Here is a 15,883-nt window from a genome sequence, read left to right as displayed (position 1 = left end):
GCTTATTTGCTTCATTTTCTTAGTTTCTATTCATGGGTGTTTCTTCCATCCAACAGTCTCAAAATACTATGTTCTTCATGGTGAAATCCACCAGATGGTCTAATTTCTTTGTTCTCTTATGCTTCCTTTCAGCCCTCTGCTCCAGTCTGGACTGGTTGCTTTCCAGGCCTAGGGCTTCCTTAGCCTCTCTTTCCTGGATCCTGGGTCCTCAGCTCTCTCTTCTCACTCTCCTCTTTGCATGGAACACTTTTTCTAGTGGCTTCCTAAAGGAGGGTGTATATTATTTTGAAAATTTGAATGTCTGAAAATATTCATACTGTACACTTGATTGATAATTTGATCAGATATAGAATTCTAGATAGGCAATATTTTTTTTCTGAGAATTTTGAAAGCACTGATCTTTTGTCTTCCAGCTTGTAGTGTTGTTATTTGCCAAGTCAAATGTTATTCTTATAGATTCTTTCTTCTCTCAATGTCTCTCTCTCTCTCTTTTTTGGGTAGTCTTATGTTTCATTCTGGTGTAGTTTTAAAATTCTAAATTCCACTCATTTTATTGGATACTCACTTGGCTCTTTTAATCTGTCCTTCAGTTCTGGGAAGTTTTCTTTCCTTTTTATTTTTTTTTAATTTTAAAAAGCTATTTCTCTTCAGCATTTTTTTTAAACAGATAGGTTGGTTATTATTGTTTTCATTTCACTTTAAAAAATGTTATTATTATTTTTTCTTTTTCTTTTTTTAAGTAGGCTTCACACCCAGCATGGAGCCCAAAATAGGGCTTGAACTCATGACCCTGAGATCAAGACCTTAGCTGAAGGATCATGAGTCAGATGCTTAACTGATTGGCTCAATCAGTTTTGTCTATTTTTTCTATTAAAGTGTAGTTGACATATAATGTTATATTAGTTTCAGGTATACAACAAAGTGATTTGACAATCTATACATTACTTAGTGCTCACTATGATTAGTGTCAGCACACAATGTTATTACTTATATCATTGACTATATTCCTTCTGTGGAACTTTTTACTCCTATGAATTTTTTATACTTGGAAGTTTGAGTCTTTTAATCCCCTTCACCTATTTCACTCACCCCCTCATCCCCCTTCTTTCTGGCAACCACACCACTTTGGTCTCTGTATTTATGATTCTGTTTTTTGCTTGTTTGTTCATTTTGCGTTTTAGATTTCACATGAGTGAGATCATATGGTATTTGTCTTTCTCTGACTGTTTCACTTAGCATAATACCCTCTGGATCCATCTTTGTCATTGCAAATGACAAGATCTCATTCTTTTTTTATGGTGGAGTAATATTCATATATATATACATACATACATATATATTCATATATATATACATCATATATATATATACACACACACATATATATATAATATTCTTCATCCATTCATGAAGTTTTCTTGTATTGCTTCTTTGATAATATCCTCCTCTCCATTTTTTTCTGTTTTATTTTCCTGATTTTCTATTAATTGGTTGTTGGACTTCTTGTATCGATCTTTTAATTTTTTTATCTTGTCTCCCCTTACATCCATCATTTTATCTTTCCTCCAATTTTCTCTAAGATTTCTCAAGTTTATCTTCCAAACTTCATTATTTTTTTATTTAAAAATTTATTATTTTTTATTTTTAAAAAGATTTTATTTATTTATTCATGAGAGACACAGAGAAAGAGGCAGAGACATAGGCAGAGGGAGAAGCAGGCTCCAGGCAGAGAGCCCAATGTGGGACTCCATCCCGGGACTCCAGGATCACGCCCTGAGCCCAAGGCAGACGTTTAACCACTGAGCCACCTAGGCGTCCCTCTTCCAAACTTTATATGAATTAAACAAGTTACATCATATTTTCATTTTTAGGAGATTTTATTAGTTTTTATTTAACAGCATACTATTCTTCTCTAACGGCTCTGAGGATATTAATTATAAGTTTTTGAAAGTTTTCTCCTGCTCTTTGAATTGATGCTGTCTCTTCTATTCTTTTGATGATATTTCACATTGGAGGCTTTCCTCAGGTGTCTGCTGATCCTTGAGGTCTGTTCATATTCAGAAGTAAGGCAACTAAAGATGTTTGCATAGCTTTGTGAGCAGAGGGAGTGGTATCGTCAAGTGGGCTGCACTGTCCTATGACAGGGCAGGTCTACTGAGAATTAGACTTCCATATTCTCTTGCTTACAAGCATAAGTTGGCTGCTGGAGTTCTAGAAGCTGTGCAAGGGAAGGGCACTAGTAGCCTCTCTGGTTAATAAGTAGGTATTTACTCAATCTCTATTTTCAGTGCTTCACCTCTATCTTCCTCCTCCACTGGTGGGGTCCTTGAATTCAAAGCTCTTCTAGGTCTTCTCCAGAGAATCAAGCTCAATTCGTATTTGCTGCCTCTGATTTCTCAGTTTTCAGGAAGTCAATCTGCTTCCTTCTTGTTGGTACTAGCCTCTTAGGTTTCACCCCTCTCAGTCCACGACGTCAATGACCTTTGTCTTTCAGCTGTGTGTATTGTGTAGCTTCCTGTGGCAATGTCTCTTAATTTCTAAGAGATGCAGCTTGTATGTCTTTTTCTTGTTCTTTGGGAGATTTTTCAGGAGGTGGAAAGCAGAAGGCATTCACCACCTTAGAAAAAATTCCTGAGTTTCTGATCTTAACAACTAATATGCTACACGTCTGCCTGGCTCCCCTAGGAGAAAAGAAAGCACCCAGTAACAGGAATGAAAAGAAGAGGATTTCTCTGCTTTATAGAGTCCTTTCTCCCTTCAGTGCATCTTCCCACTGAAGCCAAAGGGACTGTCTAAAACCACCATCTCCCCATCACTCTTCTAAGGAAGGCCTTTTAGTGGTGCTTTGTCATGTTCACATGAGTCTCAGCATAGCAAAGCCCTTGTCACCTGAGCCAACAACTCAGTCTTGCCTCTGGCTATATGCTTGAAGCTTGCCATATGCCAGGTCCTTCATTCCACTCTGCATGCACTGTTCCAGAAGACCTTCTTTCACTGCATGGCTGGTAAGCTTTTCTGCACCCTTTGAAGCTCACCTTTTGTAGTGAACCGTCTCTGATTCTTCTCTTTCCCTCTTTTTGTTTTTCTGCTTTCTTTCTCTTTTTTTCCTTGCCCCGGGCTTACCCCTGAGAGGTCAAACAGGTCACTCTCCACTCTGCTGCTAAATACCCCTCCATTGTATTTTCCATCAGAATGGAGGTGATGCAGAGGCAGAAATTTTAGGCTGGTAGAGGACCACAGAGCTTATCTGATTTTGGGGAGAAGGCAGATGACACTAGGAGGTAACAATACGGAAGTAAGCTATTCAGCAGTCCCAGGATTCTAGTCTATCTTATTTCCCCTTCCAAATATCATGACTTCTATGTGTGGCTCCTGGAACTCTTTTTTGGTTCCCTTTTCCTTTTCCTTCTCCTCCTCCCACCCTGGTCACATGCCTAGCAAGCACCACAAAGCTTCATTTAGACTCATTCTATGGCTCAGTCCCTAATTGGGCTAGAGAAACACTGAGCTTTAGCAGTATCTTGTTCCAATAATTTTTTTTTTCCTAAATGGCATTGCTTTTTAGGCAACTACACAAACAAAATGGGAGATGACAACTATACACTGTGGGAAATGAACCAGACTGGACTTTCATTGTAAACAGGTACTCTGGATGCTAAGGCCCAAATATAACAATGGAAGACAGGTAAGATGGATAAAGAACTTTCTGCAATAGCACTGTAAAACCACTAGTCGACAGCTCTGCTACCCTCCCAGTGCAGAGGGAGAGAGAGAATCTTAAGTAGGCTCTATGCCCAGCATAGAGCACTACATGGGGCTCCATCTCACAATCCTGAGATCATGACCTGAGCTGAAATAGGATGCCAGATGCTTAACTGATGAGCCACCCAGGCACCCCTAGGTCTTTTTTCCATTTTTGAGATAATTTTTGTTTAAGCATTTTATTTTTTTTAATTTTAATTTTTTTATTTTTTAAAGATTTTGTTTATTTATTCATAGAGACACACACAGAGAGAGGCAGAGAAACAGGCAGAGGGAGAAGCAGACTCCCTACAGGAAGCCTGACATGGGACTCGATCCTGGGTCTCCAGGATCACACCCCAAACCGCTGCACCACTGGGGCTGCCCAAGCATTTTAGATAAACATCCAACTTTAATCTTTTGCATGTGGATATTTAGTTTTCCCAGGATCATTTTTTGAAAAGACTGTTCTTTCCCCACTGAATGGTCCTGTCACCCTTGTCAAAAATCATTTGACTGTATATATGAGGGTTTATTTCTGGGCTCTCTATTCTATTCCACTAGTCTGTATTCTGTCTTTACGTTAGTATCATATTGCCTTCATTACTATAGCTTTGCAGTAAGTTTTGAAATTAGAAAGTATAAATCTCCCAGTTTTGTTTTTCTTTTTCAAGATTGCTTCGGCAATTTGGGTCCCTTGAGACTCTATATGAATTTTAGGAGAGGTTTTTTTTTTGGTGTGTGTGTTTCCACGAAAAGTGACATTGGGATTTTGATAGGGATTGCATTGAATTTATAGGTCTCTTTGGGTAGCAGCATTTTAACAATATTAAATCTTCCAATCTGTAAACATGAGGTATATTTTCATTTATTTATATATTCTTTGATTTCTTTCACCCAATGTTTTCTAGTTTTCATTATACATGTCTTTCACCTCCCTGGTTAAGTTAATGCCTAAGTATTTTATTCTTTTTGATGTTACTGTTTTTTTTTAGTTATCTTCTCAGATTCTTCATTATTTGTGTATAGAAATACAACAGATTATTGTGTGTTGACTCTGTATCCTGCTATCTTGCTGAATTCATCTATTAGTACTAATTTTTTTTTAGATTTTATTTATTTGACATTTGACACAGAAAGAGAGAGAGAGAGAGAAAGAGAGAGCACAAGAGCGAGAGCACAATAATGCACAAGCAGGGGAAGCAGTAGGCAGAGGGAGAAGGGGAAGAAGACTGCCACTGAGCAGGGAGCCTGCCTTGAGTCTCCACCTCAGGACTCTGGGATCATGACTTGAGCTTGCAAAGACAGATGCTCAACCAACTGAGCCACCCAGGCACCCCAGTACTAACAGTTTTTTGTCTTAAGGATTTGCTATATTTAAGCTCAAATCATTTTAAAAAAGTCTTTAACTAAAGGTTTTTTTTTGAGATAACTTTGATTATTCCTTACAATTCTTATAAGTATTTTTAAGACAAACCAGAACTCAGGGTGGGGGAGAAGCAAGAGCAAACAGAAACTCCATATTCTCTAGATCTGAGATCATCCATGAATTATACAACAAATCATAATATATTTTTTTCATAATATATTTTGAAGATATAAAACCCCAATCTAATTTTGTTTTTCAGCATTTGAGACAACATTATGAGGAAAGAGAAAGGTGGAAGTCTTTATATGTGTGAGCATGTAAGCCTGAAAGAGCTACATAAACAAGTTTATTTTCCTCAACACACCCTCCCCCAGGAGACTTCTAACTGACAAAGGGGGCCTTTAAGGCAGAGAATAAAAGTTAAACAGAAGGGCCCCATATGTATTTCTGGGTTTTAATAGAGAGGCATGAAGTCTTGAGGGCCAGATGGGATACTAATGTGAAAAAAATTCAATAATGGCTTCAACAGAAATTGCTGTGGGATAGGTCCTAATCCAGCTCACAGCTAATTATGACTCTTATGAAACTATTGAATCTGCTGCCCAAATCAGAATAATATGTGCTAAGCCTAAACATTTCAGGGAAACATATTACTTCTCTTAAGTTGATCATATATCTTTCAGAATTTAGAGGTACATTCAACAAAGTTTGTTGATGCCTAGAATATGCCAGATACAGATCTCAATGCTGGAGATCTGACAGTAAACAAAGCCCCTGGTGCATGGAACTTTCATTTAATTGAGGGAGGTAGACAATAGTCATATAAACCTGTACTATGCCAGGAGAGACAGTACTGTCTGTGAAAAGCAGTCACACACGAGATGGATGGTAAGGGGTGAAGTGACATATTTGTTAATTAGTAGGAGGGGCCTCTATGATGAGCTGACATGTGGGCAGAGAATGACTGAAGTGAGGAGGGGAAGAACTGGGGTAAGAGCATTCTCTACTCTTCCTATGTCACAGCAGATGTTATATAAAGTGAACATAACAGGTACTTATAGATAGTAATTTATCAGCTTAGTCATCATCTGAGTTTGTTTTATGAGGACTGAAAGGACTAAAGGAAGCAGGATCTGGTGAGTTTACTGCATTATCTAGTCTAATGATTCTCAACTGGGGTTGATTTTTGCTTGCTAGGGAGTATCTGGCAATGTCTGAAGACATTTTGATTATCATAACCTGGGGGAAGGGAGAGGGTATTACTGGCATGTCCTGCATAGAGGTCAAAGATGACACTAAATATCCTACCCTGCACCGAATAACTTTATACAGCATAGAATGGTTGTGCCCAAAATGTCAGCAGTGCTGTGCTGAGAAACCTTGATTTGGTCCCCAGGCAGGCTGCCGGGCCCCTGATATGAGTTGAGGAATTGGCAGGAGAAGTTCTTTCAAAAAACCCCATCAAGATATCTGGATATCTGCAAAATGGTAGATCCAAGGCCTCTGGAGTAACCTTGAGGCAACTGCTCCAACCTCATTGACAGACTTAGATGATATCAAAACTACACAGGGATTTATTCAAGCAACATTAAGTAGAAGTTTTCCTGTCTGCCTGTGGTATAAGACAAAGTAAGGATACAAGTCCCTGCCATCAAAGACTTTATGGCCTAGGGAGGATGGAAGGTATTAAGACAAATACCTGCAATGTGACAAAGCCACAGTGGGTAGAAATCAAATGATGTAAGGGAAGGGAGTAATGGCTTTTGTTACAGTGACCCAAATAGGCTTAACATATGAAGTATCATTTGAACTGGGCTCTGACAGTGAGTAGACTTGAAACAGGTAGAGAAGGAAGTAAAGGATCTGCTAGGTAGAGGGTGAGATGTGAAGACAGGTAAAGAGGTGAGGAATAACAATACTAATAGCAACTGCCACCTAATAAATCTCTACATGATGGGTGTGGTGCCAAACACTTTATCATGACATGCAATTGTAGTCTAAACTGAAAACTGAGAGATATGCAAGTATCAGCTGAAGCCTTGCATGACCCAAAGTAACCTGAATTCCCATATTGCCTATCTCAAAAAGAATGAAATATGGGGAGTATTACCTGGGGTGAATTGCACAAATACCGAAGAAGTTCACCAATATACTGAATAACAGTGATGTTATATTTTCTGCAGTCATCCCAAAATTGGCTGGCTGAAAATTTGTCCCGTAAAACAAGAGTAGCACCTACAGAGAAGTGTATATAAAGTGTTAATAAAGAAATGCTATTAAAAACCTCTCTGGTTATATTTGTCATTTTTGAAAGGTAGAAATTTAAATATGAATTATAGTCACAAAGAAGTTTTGAGTATTGATTATATTCAATACAAAAATCAATGAGACATGGTTTTATCCTACAGAGGCTTTCAATCTAGTGGGGGAGAGACACACGCAGACGTCTAATAAAAGTCAGTGTATAATAAATATAGAGTTCAAATGAATCCCTAAGGGAATGTGAATGAGTGTGTGTGTGTGTGTGTATGTGTGTGTATTAATTCTGTTTGGGTAAGAGCTGAGAAAGGCATTTTTTGGAAGATGTAGTATTTGAATTATGTCTTGAGCAATGAATATGAAGAAAGATGAGAGAATTCCAAGCAGAGGAAACAGTGTGAACATAAAGATAGGGCAGTCCAGAAGGTGCGGGAAGATAGCCAAGACTCAGTTGGCTTGTGACTAAAGTGAAGGAGAGTGAGTGAGTCATGGGAGAGGAACCTGGAGAAGCAGCTAGGGGTACCATCATGGAGAACTTGGAAGGGCCAGGTAGAAGAGTCAGACTTAACTATGCAGGCAATGGAGAACCAGGGTCTTGAGCAAGTAGGAAAATTATTCTTTGATGGGTAAGGTAGACATAATGGCTCCCAAAGAAGTACCTGTTCTAATCCATAGAACCTGTGAATATCTACCTTACATGGCAAAAGGGACTGTATAGATGTGATTAAGTTCAGGATTTTGAGATGGGAAGATCAACCTGGATTACCTAGGCGGGACCAGTGAAATCATAAATGTCCTTGTAACAGGAAGGCAAGCAGGTCAAGGGCAGAAGGAGATGGAATGAAAGAAGCCAAAGGTTGGAATGATATGTTTGAAGGTGGAAGAAGCAGCCACAAGCCAAAGGATGCAGGCAGCCTTTAGAAGCTAGAATAAGTAAGAAAATGGATTTTTTCCTAGAGCTTCCAGAAGGGATGCAGCCCTGCTAACACCTTGATTTTAAGACTTCTGACCTTCAAAACAGAAAAAAAAAATCTGTGTTGTAAGCCACTGAGTTTGTGGCAATTTGTTACAGTAACAGTAGGAAATGAATATAATGGGTAAGAATAATATATATCAGACCCAATGTAATTATAGGCATGGAATGTAGTAAAGTGAAATGAAAAAACTTGTGTTTTTTCACACTGTAAGTTTAGTTTTACTCCTAATGATACAAAAGTCTGATGTTCTAAAAGAGGAAAAAGTTTTTTAAACACTACTTTTTCTTCTTTAGAATGTATTTATGGTACTTAAACAAATGTGTGAACAATGGGGTTTTCCCTTTGGGAGCCTCAGAATGCTCCTGTCCTTGAAGATTCCAGCTGGATGATCAGGCCCAGTCAGTTATTCCTGGCTGATGTGGTGGCTGGTACTGATGCTGGGGTAAGTATTTTATAGCTGATCAATAAGTTGGTGAAGGAAAGACACAGAGCCTTGGGCAATCACACATGCATATATATAAAAATATATATATATGTATATATATGCATATGTGTTATTATATGTACATATATGATTAGTTAAAATGAAATGCCATGTGGAAGAAAAAAAATCACGTATTTTTGTTTTTTTGTTTTTTAGTTTGGAGAGTTAGAGATGCCTTTCTGGGGGGTGGACATTGGGTTAAGCCTTAATGTATATAAGAGGCATAAAGCCGACTGAAAGGAGAAAAGATGGCAACTCTAATCTGAATGGTAAAATTCTGGAAGGAAGGAAAAGAGATGGAAAGCCGGTTATTCTGACCAGCACTGAGGAGCTGTGGGAGCAGGGAAGAGCAGAGTAGGATGGGGACAACTAAGGGAGAAGTTTAAATCAGATGCTGATGGAGATCCACAGCAGATTTCTAAAGTTGGAAATAACAGAGGGAAATTGTTTATGAGACTTAAGAATCAAGTGTCTTAACCTGGATGAACACCTAAAATATTTTAAAGAAGTTTCCTTCTTGAAATCTTGAGCAACTGTAGCATTATATTATCAGATAAGTAGGCATGAGAAAATATAGATTATTCTAGATACTTGCTGGTGATGTGTGAGTCAAAAAGCCTTGTTACTAACATAGAATTAAATGCTGGTCCTGGCAGACAGGAAAGTAGCCAAATTTTGTATTACTTTCCCTGTGGAGCGCATATGAATGTGTACTGGACTCCAGTGCCTTGTTGACAATAAAAACTCACCAGCCACGATACATCCATGGAGGCCTATCATAAGCGCAGCACTATGGTACAAGGGTAGAGTGGTATAGATGACATCATCTTCCTTGATCCCGCTTACATAGGCAAAGCCAGTTCCGTACCACAGGCGTTGGTGATTAATCATTGCGGCTTTTGGGAGTCCTTTGCAAAGATACAAGAGAAGGCACGAGTGAGCCAACATTGGCCATTCATACATACGGTCTGGGAGAGAGATCTGGCTTAGGAAGATCCATCATCCAATGGCTAGGGAATTGGATAGGGGAGGGCCATGATCAGTTACACCAAGAGTCAGCAAATTTTTTTTTTTGTAAAAGAGCAGAGAGCCAATGTTTTAGGCTTTGCAGGGTCATATAGTCTCTGTTAGAAATACTCAGCTCTGCTATTGTAGCTGATAGCAGCCAGCCATATAAAGGAATGAATGTAGCTGTGTTCTGATAGGGCTTTATTTACAAAAACAGGCGAGGGGGCTGTCCTTGGCCCACAGACTGTAGCTTGCTGACCCTTGAATTAGATCGTTACTACAATAGCAATTTGAAGAGAAAGGCATGAATGAATGTCTGTCAAATTTTTGCTCTGTGCCTACTGCCTTGCACAGTATTTTCAAAATTTCATTTAACACCCATAATTAATAGGATAAGTAAAACTATATTCTCTAATCCACAGATGAAAAGGCTGAGATTCAGAGAGATTAGATTTTTCCATTCCCATTACCATCCTTCATAACCACTTTTATGAATTTCTTAGCTCCTTTTCTAGAGTTTCTTTACATAAATACAAGAAAATATGAAGAGTTGCTTATTTGTTCTTGTCCTCCCCTTCCTTAAAAAAATGCTGATTTTTTCCTGCACTTTTCTCTCTCTACTTAACGATGTATGGTGGAGAGCTGTCCAAATTTATACAAAGAAATTTCCCTTATTTATTCATTTATTTATTCTCTGTCAGTTGCATCAAGTCCTTTGTATGTGTGTATTATAATTTATTTCCCTATTTTGCTATTGCAACCTTGTCCACATAGTAGTTTACACTATGAATGATGCTGTATTTGTAGAATAAATTTGCTGAAGTGAAATTGCAGGGTCAAAAGATACATGTCTTTGTAATTTTGGCCCTGCCACATTGCCAGTCATACGGGCTGTCCCCATCCACTCTCCCACCAGCAGTATCTGAGTGGATCTGTTCCTCATAGCCTTGGCGAGGTATGCTCTCAAATGTTGGGGTTTTTGCCAATCTGAAAGGTGAAAAATGGTATCTCAGTGTAGTTTTAGTATATTTTAATTTATTTTTTTAAAAAAGATTTTATTTATTTATTTGACAGAGAGAGAAAGAGAGAGAGAGAGAGAGAGAGAATACAAGCAGGGGGAACAGCAGAGGGAGAGGGAGAAGCAGGCTCCCCTTGGAGCAGGGATCCTGATAAGGAGCTCGATCCCAGGACCCTAGAATCATGACCTGAGCTGAAGGCAGACACTTAATTGAGCCACCAAGGAGCCCCAGTATATTGCAATTTCTTAAGTATAATTTTCATAGCTTTCTTGTAAGACTCTATTAAAAAGGATATATTTATATTGTTTCCCATGGAAGTTCAGGAAGTCATGGGAGGGCATGAAGCCATTACTAAGGGGTACAGGCCTAGAAGTTAAGACCTGGGGGGGTAAATGGACTTTGTAAAGAAGAAGACAGTTCTCTGTAGACTCAGATCCTTCCATACTTGATGGCACCTTAGCTAGGGATTTGCCTAAGAAACAGCAACTCATTGTAAGGCAGGGCAGTATGGTCAACAAACTACCATAACTGTAAACACAATTCAAAATTCATTTTCATTGACAGTGAGCCAGTGGCATTATATTAGAACTAATGCCCCTTCTACAATAATATTAAGAAATAGAGGAAAGCATCAATAATCAATTGTATTTACCATAGAAAAGAATTGTCTGGATTGTAAAAGTTCTAAAATATATCTTTAAAAAAGAAATACATACACTTTGCTGCTTTGAGTTACTTTCAGACATTTCCTAAGATTTTGTATTAATGAGGAAATAGGAATATTTGGTAACTATTATATGATTTTGTGTTAATGGTCTGAGGAACAGGGAAAACATTTTGCTTTTCAATTGCTTAAATGGTTCTTTTTTTTTTACTTTAATTTATTTATCTTTTTAGATTTTATTTTTTTATTTATGAGAGATACATAGAGAGAGGCAGAGACATAGGCAAAGGGAGAAGCAGGTTCTCTGCGGGGCGTGTGATTCAGGACTCGATCCCACGACCCGGGGATCATGACCTGAGTGAAAGGCAGACGCTCAACCACTGAGCCACCCAGGTGTTCCTACCTTTTTAAATTTTTTAAAAAGATTTATTTATTTCTGAGAGAGAGAGCAAGCACGAGTGGGAGTAGCAAAGGGAGAGGGAGAATCTCAAGCAGACTCCATGCTGAGCAAGCCCAACGTAAAACTCAATCTCATGACCCTGAGTCATGACCTGAGCTGAAACCAAGAGTCAGATGCTTAACTGATTGAGCCACCCAGGCACCCCAAGTTCTTTTAATTAACTTTTACAAGAGTAACTTGGCAGATAATCTTATTCAGAGATAAGGAAAAAAATCAAATAAATATCAACCCAATTATCTTTCAATTAAATATAAATTCTGAATGTGGGATTAAATTAAGGAGTGTTCTTTTTTTTTCTTCCTCAAGTGGGTTTTATATTTGACTGCCAAAACCTACAATGTAAAGTTCTGTACTTGTGCAGCATTAAGACTAGAACTCCCTGTAACTAAGCTGTAACTTTCCTCAATCATTTCCCCATTTTACCATTCTATTAAGAGATGAAGATAAAAGTCCCATATATCCAGGTAGTGTCTGTATGTAGGGGAAGCATTCGGTTAACTATGTCATTCCATTATTCTGTTGGCATGGCAATTTATAACTTTTTGACTGATAGAGGATAGATAGACATTATGCTTTGGGCATTGGTTTTAATATGTCATTCTCAGTCTCCCTTCCTCATTCACTTAAAGAAAATACTTAATTAAATAAATGTATGAAAGGAAGTCAATATTGAGGTTCAGCTCAGGTCCAGAAACTGGGCCAATAGATGGGTGCTGAGGGTCTGTCCAGGGAAAGGAGGGAGGGCCTAGAGGCTGATGTAGAGATAAAAGACTCAAAGGAGGCTTTAGCCTTATTTATTATCAAATTTTCAAATTAAAATTTGAATCAAAAGATAAAAGATTCACATATTTAATCTTCCATTATTAATAAGAATGATCAGCATGTTGGTGCTGGCTTCCTGCCCTTTTAAATATATCCCTAAGGACTCATATTATTACATTTTGATAATATTTTCTCTGGCCTTGCATTAGGCAGATGCCTCATGTCCGTCAAACAGAAGAATTGGGAGGTATTGTGGCAGAGAGGCCAAATGTATGAGCTGTGCAGTCAGCCTACCAAGGAGGATCCTGACAAGTTACCTTGAGAAGTTCTTTACCTCTGTAAGCATCAGTTTCTGGATCTGTAAAATGTGAATAAGAATGGCACCTGTCTTAGGGATGGTGGGAGAATTTTATGAACACAGACTATAAAGCTGATAGGAGAGTGGCTGGTACATTCTATCTTAAATATTGCCTGTTCCATACAGCTGTTCCAATAACACTGTTAGTTGGCAGTGTTTTTCCTTAGTGGCTCCTAAGACTACAGCTTAGAGTTGAAGGTATCCTGGATTTGGAAATACAGTATTTTATTTAGGCCCCGGGCTAAAGCCATCTTGTAAGATGCACCAAACAGCTCCAAGTCAGTGTTGCATGGGAAGATAGTGATAAAAATATTTATGTAAACATAGCTTCCATTATTGTCCTGTCATATTCTTTGGTGTCCCATTTATAATTGGTTATACATTACATATAGACTTGGGGTATAAAGATAGTCAAAATCCAACAATCATTTAAAAACTCTGAAAACCTATTCAGTGCCAAATTTCATCTATTATCATAACTATTTTTGTATTTCTTGGTTAACTGCTTTATCCATTTCACATACCAATTATGGGAAAGTATGTGTAGGTTGGAGAAACCCAAATGGGATCATGTGCTATGAAATAAGATCTGTTCTCACAGGCAAAGGGCTAAATCCTCTAAAGTATTAGTTATCTGATAAGTTTTGCCAAAGGGAAAGAACATTTAAAAACCTAACTCAACATTTAACTCCTTCAGAATAAGTCCATTTCTTTGAGGATCCTTTCTTTATTTTTACCTGTAGTTCCAGAAGTATAAATGTATAAGGCAGGAGTGGAAAAAGTGACTTCGGACCTCCACGACTCTGGAATAGCTTCTGTTGACACTTCATCCACTTTGTCTAGTAAAGAGTTGACCCCATCTGTGTTAGAAGTTCTGCTCACATAGTAGATGGACACGTTATCTTTTTTCAGGCTTGGCAGCACCTCCTCTATAGCTTCTCGTAGTTCTTAGCAAGAAAAAAAAAATCCAAACAAGTTAAATTAACTCAGTAAAGTTCTATTAGGGCACTAGGCTTCATATTAATTTTGTTTTCAGCATAATCATAATTTTTGCTGAAATGGGTAGATGTGACAAGTAGTGCTTATAGTTCCACAATTTTAAACATGGAATTTGCTAGATTTGAAAATATCACAAGATTCCAAGATTTGAGGAAAAGCTAAGTTTTAATGGTTTCCTAGTAGCAGATAGTTGGTTGAAATTTGTCTATACAGACAAATGGACATGTGGATAAAAACCAAGATGTGTAAGTGCATAACTTACATGCATGTCTGGTATACATCTCAAAATACTCCAGAAATGAATATAGTTATTCCCAATAGATGTGCCCCAGTGATGAAAAAGAAAAAGATGAAAAATTTAAGGTAGGAGACGAGAAACGAAAGCAAGGCAGCCATGATAACTAACAATGATAGAAACCAACTTTATATACACACATATATTTTTTAATATTTCAGTAACAAAAAGTTCCCCTAGGAAAATTCAGCCCTTATGAGAAATAAGCTCCAAATTTCATAAGCACATTTTCTGGTCTGAGAAAAAAACAGGACTGATTAGCATGTTTTTCATACTCTAGGTCATCATATAGTAGTAGGTTTTTAAAATCATTTGAAGTGACCAACATTAAAAAAAAATAAAATAGAATGAAACATAAATTTTCAGAGTACATCACACACAGCAAGAGCTAAGTTCTATGCCAGTTACATGAGTGTGTGGATACTGAATCACAAACAAGTATTTTTTTTACTCTAGGCCAATGGCAAAAAATTTAAAAGACATTGATTTAATATGCAAATCACATTTCATGTTTGCTGCTTGATTTCTGTGCCCTTTAATCATGAGATGGCCTTTAAACTTACTTGTCTTGAACTTGTGATAACTGAGATGAATATACTTATTCTTAATAGGAAGGTGACACAATACCCCAGGGAATTACCTTGGGGAGGCTATACCTAATTCATGTTATTTCCTTTGTTTTTCAGATGTTTGTGTTTGATGTCTTCATCAAAACAAGAAATATCATCTGGATAGGTGCATTTAAAAATTTTTTAAAACACTTTAACCAGAGGACTCATGCACCTGGTAAAAATAAATAGTACAAAAGAGTTTATAGCGAAAATCAACAGTTCCATTCCCTTTCCCTCTTTACAACTCAACCTGTGGCTTAGAGGCAATCACTTTCAATTTTTAAAAATTTGTTTCTTCTAAGAGTCTCCTCTCTATCACCAAATAATGTGCTTTACCTGCTACCTCTTAACTGATCAATTTTCATCCCGACCCTTGATTAACTCCTGTCCACTCCCAACAATCACCATTACTACTTTATGTTGTCTAGGTTAATAGTATTTATAGCTTTTCTGATACTTCAATTCCATCTTCCCAGCTTTGTTTATGGGTTGGTTCTAAAAGCTGAACACCAATAACTGGGATCAACAAGATTGTGACTATGTAAATATTATTCACTGCAGAGTTGAATAACACACTATAATCACATTTCCTTTCATGAAAAGTTTTCCCCTTGAGTTTCTATTGGCTATCATTCTTTAAGATTCTATTTACCTCAATTGTTTTCCACCTTCACCAGATCAGATTGCTCTCTAGTCCCTCTGCACATCAAAATATTAAGCAAAAAATACTATTGTTATAAAAACCAGAATGGTGACACTATTTCTTGCCACTGCGTTGGTTCAGGTGCTCATTATTTCCTCCCTTGATCGTCCCAATAGTCTCCTGACCAATCTTCTTGACTCTAACCTCTCCCTGATTCCAATTTATCAGCTACAT

The 15,883-nt window shown here is 37.7% G+C and overlaps 1 protein-coding gene across 1 annotated transcript in view; it reads right to left on the bottom strand.

Moving 5' to 3' along the window:
• SLC27A2 (solute carrier family 27 member 2) overlaps window positions 1–15,883 on the bottom strand; it is a 42,420-nt gene that overhangs the window by 16,565 nt on the left and 9,972 nt on the right. Inside the window, exons 2-4 of the mRNA XM_025998691.2 lie at window positions 13,839–14,048; window positions 9,580–9,738; window positions 7,221–7,345 (exon numbers count right to left, since the gene is read on the bottom strand). Coding sequence (XP_025854476.1) covers window positions 7,221–7,345; window positions 9,580–9,738; window positions 13,839–14,048 — 494 coding nt within the window. The remainder of the gene's footprint in view (window positions 1–7,220; window positions 7,346–9,579; window positions 9,739–13,838; window positions 14,049–15,883) is intronic.

The sequence above is a fragment of the Vulpes vulpes genome, chromosome 15, assembly GCF_048418805.1.
Source record: "Vulpes vulpes isolate BD-2025 chromosome 15, VulVul3, whole genome shotgun sequence".
NCBI lineage: Eukaryota > Metazoa > Chordata > Mammalia > Carnivora > Canidae > Vulpes > Vulpes vulpes.
Note: the sequence above shows the minus strand (reverse complement) of the source record. Positions and strands in the feature narration are given on the sequence as shown.